Raw genomic sequence first — 10,293 nt, 5'->3', positions numbered from 1 at the left:
CCTACAGTACTGAGCTAGAAATACAATTTAAATAGGAACTACACCTCACTGTTCATTCAAACACTTTAACCAGCATAAGTTGAGGGGGTCTGTGATCTGCATAAACAGTGTAGTGCTATTCTTGGCACGGCTGTCCTGAATAACTCAGATAGGGAGTTTCTTGGGGGAGGGAGGTAAGCACGTGGCATGTGATGCTCTCGGATTCCCAGGCCTTTCGTAAGTCGACTATGGCATGTATTTCAAACTCCCACACACAGGTCTATTCAAATTAGCTTGTTTATGTTAGGCTTCTTTAATTTTCCTAGAGGCATGAAGATGAGATATTAGAAGGTACTTTAGATTTGGAACATATTCAATAAACCAAAACACTAAGGTTTGTTTTATTGATAATCAATTCCTTACACTGATATTCTCCTTTTTAGATGTGTACAGTATAGAGATACAGCATTACCCTTTAATTCATTTCCAGTCAAAGCGGCTATTAAGTACAGGTTTTTCATTTTTTAGGAGATATTTCTGAGGAGATTACATATATGACAATCCACTTGCACAAGGAAGGAGAAAGTCAAAGAAAAAATGCGACTCCTAACAACCAAGGAAAACCACTCTGAGAAAGACAACTCAGGGCTATGGGTCTCATAGGATGTGTGGCTGTCAGGAAGCCGTTACTGAGAAAAGGAAATAGACAAAAATTCAAATCGTGAGAAGCCAAAAATGCAACCAACTTCTAAGACTGAACTTTGGAGGTGTGAAAAAATATCTCTGCAGATTTCTTTAAAAACTAAAAGCAATCCTCCTGAAAAGAATGGAAGCTGTAATAAAGGCAAAGTGTGGACACACTAAATATGAAAATGTTTCATTATATTTAGTTGTTGATGCTCTGTGTAATTTTCTGCTAAATGTGTTTTCTGCTTTCTTTATTGTATGTAACTTAAGGGCTGTTTTGACTGGAAATTAAATAAATGCACCACAAGAGTTGTAAACTTGTTTTTAAACAATTCCAAGGAGCTGAAACTTGACTTGAGATAAGCAGGAATGTTTTAAATGTTTTCCAAAAGCATTATAATATTAACATCATCTGAACTGTGACGATGTTCAGAGTGATATCCCTCTAGCATATGACTACAATGCTTTTGAAAAGCTAAGTAAGTTCTTTAATTTCAAGATAGCATAGATGGATAAATCAGTAAGTGCTTATCAGGAGCGGCATTCGTAATGGTCAGAGTATCTGTAAACTAACAGCTTTAAAATGTATCAAACATTTATTTGAATAGTTCAGCAATTATTTAAAATTAATTCTTTGACAGAAGTTTGGTTTTTAAAAGGCTAAAGTGAGTTTTTGTCTGATTCACTGACATATTTATCACTGCAGCAACAATTTAAAACAAATATACACTCTTCCCTTATATCACCCTGAAACAGAAACACAGTGCCAACAGAATCTGATAAAATCTACACAAATACACATACTCATCCACAAGCATTATCAAAGAAGGAGAATCATTCACAATTCATTCATACAACAAAGTTCACAGTATTACAATATAAAACTTTTAAGTAAGAAAAAACACCTCAAAAGATAGTTACACCCATAAAAACCTTTGTGCAAGATAAAAGAAATCAAATGTGAATTTAATTTGAATGGCAGTGTGGATGTTTGCCATGCCCTTATGGCCATTTAAGCTATCCAAATAACTGGTCCCTTGGGAGCATAGTTGTTGAGGGCAACTAAAGGTCCCTAACTTCTAAGCTACACCGGTCAGTCGCAGAGTCCAGGCCCAGGAACAAGGCATCTCTGCAGGAGACAGAGTAGGCAGGTAAACCTGTAGACCACTGGGTTTTAGCGGATCCCATTTCAGTGGTTTATAGCCCAGCAACACCACCTGGTTTGGATAAGAAGCAAAAAAAAAAAAATTGACCTCTAAAACAGGATTTCTGTAAAAATATTCTGTATAAACTAAAAACACATTACATCAAGAAACAAGCAATAAATACATTACCTGTGTACTAGCTGACACAATAGGGTCACTCAGAACAACATATCCATTATTTGGCCATGAAAGCAAAAACGCATAGAGTGCCTTTTCCTGTGGTCTCCATGTGTACCTTTTAAATGAAAAACAAACACATTTGAACTTTTATTTAAAACTGCAAACTGGAAAACTGACACATTTGTCTGCTACTATTTAGTCAAAATAGATAGATATTTTCACTCAATACTAAGATCAAACACTGAGTTACTGATATTGATTTATTGGTATTCAAATATAATATTATGACAGAAATACTGTTAGGGGTGGACAATATGAATGATATGTATCATTACTGTGAAAAACCATGTCACATTACATCACAATCTACTTCTCAGAGCATACCATGGATACTGTCAGTAATTAAAGAACACTGAACACGTTTTTTTTTTTCATTACAAAGACAGCATAATTAGTACTATTTAATTTGATGTCCAGTAGTGTATGTTAACCCTGAATTAAAAATAATTGTAATCTGTGAGTTTCAACTATGCCTTCAACATGTGGTGGTAGAACTCTGAGAACTTAGGCTGGAGTTCTGAGCGGCTTCTGCCTGTAGCTTAGAGGCCCGACCCGCCTCATAGCTGCGGCAGGACTGAGGAACAGGGAGGAGATGGGGTGGCGGTGGGTATTGTGAACACTTTGTCACAAGAATGGAAGGTGAGGATGTGAATTTATAAGGCGTTAGATTAAAAGAAGGAGGAGGTTCAGGCATGTTCCTCCCCCCAAACTTCAGTTATAACATTACATTTATAGTTTTTAAGTCATTTTTAAACATGAGGCTTCTGGTTCCTTTTTGATTGTGCCAGCTTGTCAAACATCAGAAAATAAACATAAAATCATATATCATGCATCATGAAAATAACCTGGAGTATCATGATGCTATATTTTTGCCATATTGCACACCCCTAACTACTGTGATAAGACATATTCCCTATTAGATTTTGGATCAGCTAGGGCATCTGTTTCCCAATAATGATTCAAACCGGGAGCGCACCTTACCCAAGATCATCAGCATATCTTACATTGCCTGAGTCAACAGTAGTGTTATCACAGCCCTGTTAAATGCAGACCTTCATAATCTTTTATATCTTCTTTCAAATGCAAAAAGGTTTATTTTAATGGATTTTCACCGTCAGACATGGAGATCTCACAGCATCACTATCAATATCATTATCAAATCTCTAAAGATGTGATCAGCTGTGTGCTACACACTATGAAATTACACTGATAAAGGAACTCACCAAATCCCAGGTGTAACACTGTCATTCTGAGCTCTCCATGGAGTGGTGTTGTAGATTCCTTCCCCGTTAACATTCAGCCACTGTCCCATCTGTCTCAGCCTCTCTTCAAATATAGGAATGATGCGGCCATCGTGTGTCGGACCCACATTCATCAACAAATTGCCCCCGCATGACACAGTCTCCACAAGGGTCTACAAAGTAATCAGAGGAGCACAAACATATTATCTTAAAATTAATTTGTCTGATATTTCACTGGCAGTTAATTACTGTTCACTTTTACATCCTGCATTTGAATCCATTTTGGCTGTTTTCAATGCAAACATATGCAAACATTGAAAAATGAACACTACATTTCAAAATGACAACAAATACAATGTACATCAGATCTAAGTTGCTTAATGTCCAAAAATTCATGAGCCTGCTGTCCTTATTCTGAAGCGAGTCCTCAACAGATTTCCATGTTCTTTACACACACTACAAAGTGCCACTCATCACTGAACTCACCTTAACCAGCTGCTCAATGGTGAGGTAGTCACTTAATTTAGCATCTCTTCTATAGCCCCAAGAGCGCTGGTCAATGGTCATACAGTTCTCCCATTTGTGCTTCAGCAGGTGTCCAGGGTTGTACCGGTCAGTGCAGGTGTAGTACCCTCCATGCTTACATATACAATCTTTTCCCCAGCGATCATTAGTCACAACTGTATCACGAACAGGGCTGTAAATAAACAAACACCATGGAATATATATGGTTATACTATGACACTGACATCTAAGGAATGCTGCACAAAAAACAGAGTATTCACAATACACAGTAACATTGACAGCTACATATGAGAACATCTTTACCTCTCATTGTACAGCCAGGCTAGAAACCCTGTGCTATTCCAGTACTGGTCAGGGGCATCTCCATCTCCATCAGACCACAGCACTTCAGGTTTGTACTTGTTCACAATCTCATAGAGCTCAGGAAGGGTCTTCTCTCGTGGAAATAGAGTGGTGTTAAAATTGTTGGCTGCATCTGCTCTGAAAAGAGGGTGAAACCACTCAAACAGAGAGTGGTAGAGTCCAAGGCGCAGGTCACTGTTCTGCCTCAAAGCCCTGGCTAACTCATCCACCAGGTCTCGATTTGGCCCAACATCCACTGCATTCCAGTTCCATGAGTACTTTGAGCCCCACAGAGTGAAACCTGAGAGATTATAAAAGCTTATTTAACTTCACTTCTTTGTATTTTAATTATATTTGCCTAAAGTTCCAACTTAGTGTAAACATGAAAAGCTTCAAACTCAAGTCAAATCAAAGTCAGCTGAATGAAGTACACTATACTCAAATAGCAGAACTGTAACTCCAGAAATAAAGCTCCCTCAGAGCAAATTAAAGTTCACCATTGCAGGAAGCAGGAAAAAGGCACTGCAGAAGTGAAAATACATGGGTAATTCAGACACATGACTGGGCAATATAATAATACAATTGTACAGTTACTAAAATACAAAGTTAGATAAGACATTTAGAATTGCATTTTGACAGTTCTAGATATAATGTCCTTCAGGAATTTTACAGCTAAACAGCATGAGCTTTATGACTATCAGGCTGAACATAAATTCTGGAAATTAGTTTTTTGTAGATTATAAAAAATATCAAGAACCATTTTAACACATATGCTTTAAATATGAATAACAGATGGAGAAAGTGCTTGGTAATTTAAAAAAAAAAAAATCCTGAAATTCCCTTATTTACATGCAAAAAAGACTACTGGCAGCTTTTTTCCACACTTATTGGCCTGGAGTTTGCCCCTTAACTGCCTTTATTACGGCTCTTGGAAAATGGTTTACTGATTAGAGCCACAGCACCATCTGCTGGACCCCAGATCGGTCAAGCACAGTTCAGGTACAAGTATATGCAGTTGGCTCCTTTTCACAAATGTACATCATACACAGTCACACTAACCTTCATGATGTTTAGTTGTAAGGACAATATACTTTGCTCCTGATGCTGCCAAGATATCCGTCCACTCCTCGGGATCAAAGAACTCAGCAGTAAAGTGTGGTGCAAAGTCTTGATACTGGAATCCAGGGGGGTAATTCTTTGCCATAAAGAACACATAGCTTGGTATTTTCTGGCCTTGCCAAAACCACCTGCAGACACATTTATTTTTAAGGTTTTGTTTACTGAATCCTGCATATGCCAACAAAAAAACTACAAAACTACAAAAAAGCTGTAGTAATACTAAGACAAACTATAAAACTTATCCAGTTCTGTATTTCATAATAATCTATCGTATTTTCACCAATGTATAATATTCCTGTACTATATTAAAGTAATCTACAATACTTATGTAGCATCCATATATCAAACTATAGTAATCATCTGAATTTTCTACAGGATTCTCATAGGAATCTATTAGAAATACCTGCAGCATTAAAGCTGTTTTCATAAGAGCTAGGAAATTTAACTGTTGTTAGATTTGCAATTATAATTAAAATATGGAGTGAGATTGAAGCTTGTACAGCCCACCTCTGACTACAAGTTAAAAAAACACTATACAAAAATTAAATCTCTGAGTAGAGATGGTATGAAACCACTTTTTCTTTTTAGATTTAGATTTGATTGATATTTCAAATATTTGATAAAACTATAGCATGTTCACGAAATGCTTTTGCATGGTAGTTTTGGGTTATGCATTCTCTAGCCGTCTTGAGGACTCTTATTGTGGAGGGCCGGGGGAAGTGAGTGTGCGAGAGCTGAGAGAGAACGAGATGAGCGGAGTCAGAGAGCAAAGTGTAAGAGAAAAGCTTTGCTTATGTACGGCAGCAACAACAGCTGGAGAATAAAGCACCACGATTTGTGTGAAAGCTGTGTCTTTTAATAGCGGTGAACGCTACACTATGTTTACTGTACTCCGGAAGAGCAGAACGTTTAGGTCACACTACTGCACGAAAATGACTTCATTTTATTCATGTTACTGCAATTCTCACCCTATACAAATTTCTCTGAAATGCTAATCCAAGCAGATGCAAGTTAGTCACAACTTCCCATTTTATAAATGCTTACAGGTATCGGCAGATATGCACATTTAAAAGGATTAGATCTTTGCATCAGCCCACACTTCTGCATCGGAACACCCTTAATGTTTTTCCACCTGCAATATCCAATTTCGCATTTTCTGCTATTATCGCCCGATACTGATAGCAGTCTCTACTTCTGAGGACACCAGTGAGTTTCAATACAAAAACACTCAACAGCCTCATTTACACATTATACGACCCTCTTCGGTAGAGACAGAGGATCTTATTGTCGAGACAGTTTTAAACAGGTAGACTGTTTCAAACGTTTTTCGGTATCGCTGCAAATATAACATGAACAACTTACCAGAACCATTCGCTTCCGTAACTGGGGACCGAAAACACACCCCAGTGTATAAATATGCCAAATTTAGCTTGATCAAACCACTCAGGCAGAGGTCTGGAATCTATCGACTCCCACGTCGGTTCATACTGACAACAACATCGTCCCAAAAACAAGAAGAAGAATAGAAAACACAAACTCCGTGAGCCCATTGTGCTCTACTTGCCAGCTCTACTCAACTGAAGGAAAGTTCGCCTTTGTGGTCATACACTATGCAAATCACATGATATTTTCTGCCTCGCGCTCATGTGATCACACTTCTAGTTGGGCGACGCCAGAGAACTTGTAGAGAGGAGAATTAACACTCTGTAATGTCTTCCGGGTTTCTCAAAAGCTAGAGGGCGCTCCAGAGCGAGTCCAAAATGAATGGGTTAAGATGGAGCATTTGAGCAAAATGATAGTTTATAAATGCTTAAATACTTTTAATGTAAAAGAATGCAATCATTTCCTGAACACAGAACAGCATAAAACATTTTAACACCGCTGTTATATTTTTAAGAGCTTTTAAACTCGAGTTATAGGAGTTTAAAAAGGCGCCTCATGTATGTTCATGACGTCAGTGAGCGCGAACAGCGAATGAGCTGTTCCGCTCGCCAATCAATCATCACGCTCTAGCAGTAATGCCCGCCTTCTGCTGCCCAAAACCTGTTTACTGTAGAAAAAAGGAAATATATAGGTAAGATTTCTTTGTTTTTTAGTGAAATACATCCTTCTACTTTCTAAAATTAAAGAAACGTTCTGGGCGAGTGATTAGAAACTATTTTAACTTTTCGTTTTTAGCCGTTTGGCTCCATTCACCCCTATTCATTGAGGACTCGCTCGTAGGCGCCCTCTGCTGTTTAGCAGTCCTGTTTTTTTTTATATAACTGGGGAACAGGAAGAGGCTAGGCTCCTCATAAACCAGCTCCGACATTAGAGCCAAGCGCTGCACTTCCTCATAACAGAAGTTTCAGTTTGTGTTTATGTGGATATTGAAGGGCTTGTTGTGTGTTGTAGACTGGCTCTCGTAACATGTACACGATGTTTGACGTGTCAGGTGCTGAATTAAACCATTGACGGTATATACGTATGTAGTGCATTTGAAGTAAACGCTTTGCTGCAGATGTGAGTGAAGGCTGCCGCAGATCGCTATACCATAGGGAAAAATGTTCACCAATAATTTGTAGATCAGACAAACTGCACAATTTCTGCGCACACCGTGCTCTGCGTAATATCCGGTACAGAAAAGCTGAGCTTGCGTGAGCTATGGTTGATACTTCTTTAACATTAATACAACTCTTATAGTAGACGTTTTACTCTACCAAGTGTTCATGCAAGGATATATCGACTGCCACTGTCATATCTCTGCTGGAGATTTTGACGATGTAAGATATCTATTTTTTTGCAGCCTTAGCCCATACGGAAAAGAAATACATGTAAAATTATCGAATAAATTCATGAATATGAATTTATGAAATGGCAAAAAATCTTTTTCTTGCTGAATGTAGTGCGTAGAATACATTTTGAAATGACACAATTTATCATGTATCAAAAATACATGGCCATAGATTTGTTTTCCACATGAGAAATCGCAGCCTAAACGCTCTGAACTGACTTTTTCTTCTTTTCTTCACTAAAGGACATTGATGTTGTTATTGTGCAGGCAAAAAAGGTAATATTAGCCATTACACCACATTATAATGCATGCTTTATCTTCATGCATAGCGTCTCATGAGAAACTTGTTTGACAGCTGGTGTTTCATTCCAGGCTGGAGTTCTGGCTCTTCTTGCAGTGGCAGAACATGCTGGGGAGTTTGAGAAAATCATACAGCTGTCACAGAGGTAGGCTTCATATAGGCACAGGCAGGGCTTTGAAGGATGGATGATCTTTCTTGCAATTATGAAACAGTATATGGTTCTATATTCTTTCAGGTTTCCTGGTTTTGTGATGTCCTGTCTTGGGGTTCACCCAGTTCAAGGCCAAGACCCAGCACATCCCCGCGGGGCATTATTAGAGGTCTGAGCTGTGATGTGGTATTTGTGCTACTTTACCTCAAATCTTTCAGTTCACACTATTTGTTTGTCCTTTACAGGATCTAGACACTGCCTTACCCTTAATTGAAAAATATAAAGAACACATTGTGGCTATTGGTGAGGTAAGGTTTATAGTACAGTATTCTAATAAGTTCACTGTATTTGTATTTTCAGCAAACTCTGCCTCACAGTTAGTATCACAATCCACAAAACTGCCTTTGTGTTTGATGCAGGTTGGCCTTGACTTCACACCCCGGGTAGTTAATAATGATGCAGGGAAAGAAAGCCAGAGACAAGTGCTCATTCGTCAAGCAGAGATTGCAAAGCAGCTGAATCTTCCTCTGTAAGTCTCTGATGGATCATTCAGACATGATCAATCCATATGTGTATATCAGCTGTTTAATCAGTACCACATAGAATTCTTGTTGTTGAAAAATGAAAATGCATGAGTAGGCAACTTTTATTTTCCTTTGCTTGATGCAGCAAAGTAAAAAAAATAAGATCATCTGTCCAACAGGAATGTCCACTCAAGATCTGCTGGAAGACCAACGATTCATCTTTTAAAGGAGCTAGGTATTATAATATTTACACTACAGTGACAAATGTTGCATCTGTGATCTCTTGTTGAATGTATTAATTTAATGTTTTGATTCTTTATAACAAAAGATTTTTCTTTTGTTTAAACTAGGTGTAGAAAACGCCCTTCTTCATGCATTTGATGGAAAACCCTCAGTTGCAATGGAGGGTGTCCGTGCAGGGTATTTTTTTTCAATACCACCATCGATTGTTAGAAGTGAACAGGTAGTCATCTGGTAGAAATGGTCTACTAAACCAGCAGACTGAAATTTTAAATGAAAAATGTTTGTATTTTAAGAAAAATAACTGACAAAACATCAGTATTTGTCATTAGTGAAATGTTTATTCTCTTCTGCTAAGAAGCAGAAACTTGTGAAACAGCTGCCACTGGAGAATATGTGTCTGGAGACGGATTCACCAGCACTTGGACCAGAGAAACAGGTAGAGCGCTGTATTCATTTGAAATGAGTGCCTGTATGAACTCTGAAATCATTGCAAATGTTTACATTTTTGGATTTATGTATGTTTTCTTTGCTTTGGTTGCTGTTGGACTGTAGGTGAGGAACGAACCAAGAAATATCACTGTTAGTGCTGAGTACATTGCTAAAACCAAAGGGATTCCCTTGGAAAAGGTCATGGAAGTCACCACACTTAATGCTCTCCGTCTTTTTCCCAAGTTGAAGACATTTATCAAAATGTGACTGCGGCAAGAAGACATCTACCAAGATTTAAACAGTGTAGTGCAGTCTGTAGTTGGTCAGCGACTCTGTTTTGTTGTTTCTGCTCTGTACTCAAGCCAACTGGATACTAAATAAAAAAAGACTATGAAGTTGTGCAGAGTATGCACCTTATGCATGTCCATACTTGGTGAGCTATGTAAGAACCCTAACCTTTTTGTTCAAAGTTGAAACTGATGTATGGTGATTCATCATTCACTGTTAGAAATAAAGGTTCTGTGCAGGAACATTTTCTGTTCATCAAAGTACAAACAAAGTAAATGTGTTCTCAAAGATACAACAGTGGTTTTA

The 10,293-nt window shown here is 38.0% G+C and overlaps 2 protein-coding genes across 5 annotated transcripts; one reads left to right on the top strand and one right to left on the bottom strand.

Moving 5' to 3' along the window:
• Positions 1-1,243: 1,243 nt before the first annotated feature.
• Positions 1,244-6,923, bottom strand: fuca2 (alpha-L-fucosidase 2). The gene is made up of 7 exons (XM_036593654.1): positions 6,641-6,923; positions 5,219-5,406; positions 4,121-4,460; positions 3,779-3,989; positions 3,275-3,465; positions 2,001-2,106; positions 1,244-1,883 (listed from the first exon to the last, which is right to left on the bottom strand). Exons 1-7 carry the CDS (start codon positions 6,826-6,828, stop codon positions 1,746-1,748), a joined length of 1,362 nt encoding a protein of 453 aa, XP_036449547.1. The 5' UTR covers positions 6,829-6,923; the 3' UTR covers positions 1,244-1,745.
• A 633-nt stretch (positions 6,924-7,556) lies between these two features.
• On the top strand, positions 7,557-10,293 carry LOC118824084 (putative deoxyribonuclease TATDN3). Of its 4 annotated transcripts, none has more exons than XM_036594013.1 (10): positions 7,557-8,040; positions 8,295-8,327; positions 8,424-8,497; positions 8,588-8,672; positions 8,749-8,811; positions 8,923-9,032; positions 9,207-9,262; positions 9,378-9,490; positions 9,629-9,706; positions 9,943-10,293. In XM_036594013.1, exons 1-10 carry the CDS (start codon positions 7,987-7,989, stop codon positions 9,964-9,966), a joined length of 690 nt encoding a protein of 229 aa, XP_036449906.1. In that variant the 5' UTR covers positions 7,557-7,986; the 3' UTR covers positions 9,967-10,293. The 4 variants fall into 4 exon arrangements, with proteins under 4 accessions (XP_036449906.1, XP_036449905.1, XP_036449904.1 ...); XM_036594012.1 differs by having other exon boundaries at positions 9,626-9,706; XM_036594011.1 differs by having other exon boundaries at positions 7,558-8,040; positions 9,823-10,293.

This window comes from Colossoma macropomum, unplaced genomic scaffold (genome assembly GCF_904425465.1).
Source record: "Colossoma macropomum unplaced genomic scaffold, Colossoma_macropomum, whole genome shotgun sequence".
NCBI lineage: Eukaryota > Metazoa > Chordata > Actinopteri > Characiformes > Serrasalmidae > Colossoma > Colossoma macropomum.
Note: the sequence above shows the minus strand (reverse complement) of the source record. Positions and strands in the feature narration are given on the sequence as shown.

What these genes read in the sequence shown, in the direction of transcription:
- fuca2 (XM_036593654.1), bottom strand. Translation starts at nt 6,828, where the DNA reads ATGGGCTCACGGAGTTTGTGTTTTCTATTCTTCTTCTTGTTTTTGGGA. An exon ending in TACAACTAAACATCATGAAG is followed by an intron (nt 4,461 to 5,218) that starts GTTAGTGTGACT and finishes ATAATCTCTCAG; the next exon opens with GTTTCACTCTGTGGGGCTCA. An exon ending in CCATTGAGCAGCTGGTTAAG is followed by an intron (nt 3,466 to 3,778) that starts GTGAGTTCAGTG and finishes ATTACTTTGTAG; the next exon opens with ACCCTTGTGGAGACTGTGTC.
- LOC118824084 (XM_036594009.1), top strand. Translation starts at nt 7,987, where the DNA reads ATGCAAGGATATATCGACTGCCACTGTCATATCTCTGCTGGAGATTTT. An exon ending in TTATTGTGCAGGCAAAAAAG is followed by an intron (nt 8,328 to 8,423) that starts GTAATATTAGCC and finishes GTTTCATTCCAG; the next exon opens with GCTGGAGTTCTGGCTCTTCT. An exon ending in ATCATACAGCTGTCACAGAG is followed by an intron (nt 8,498 to 8,587) that starts GTAGGCTTCATA and finishes ATATTCTTTCAG; the next exon opens with GTTTCCTGGTTTTGTGATGT.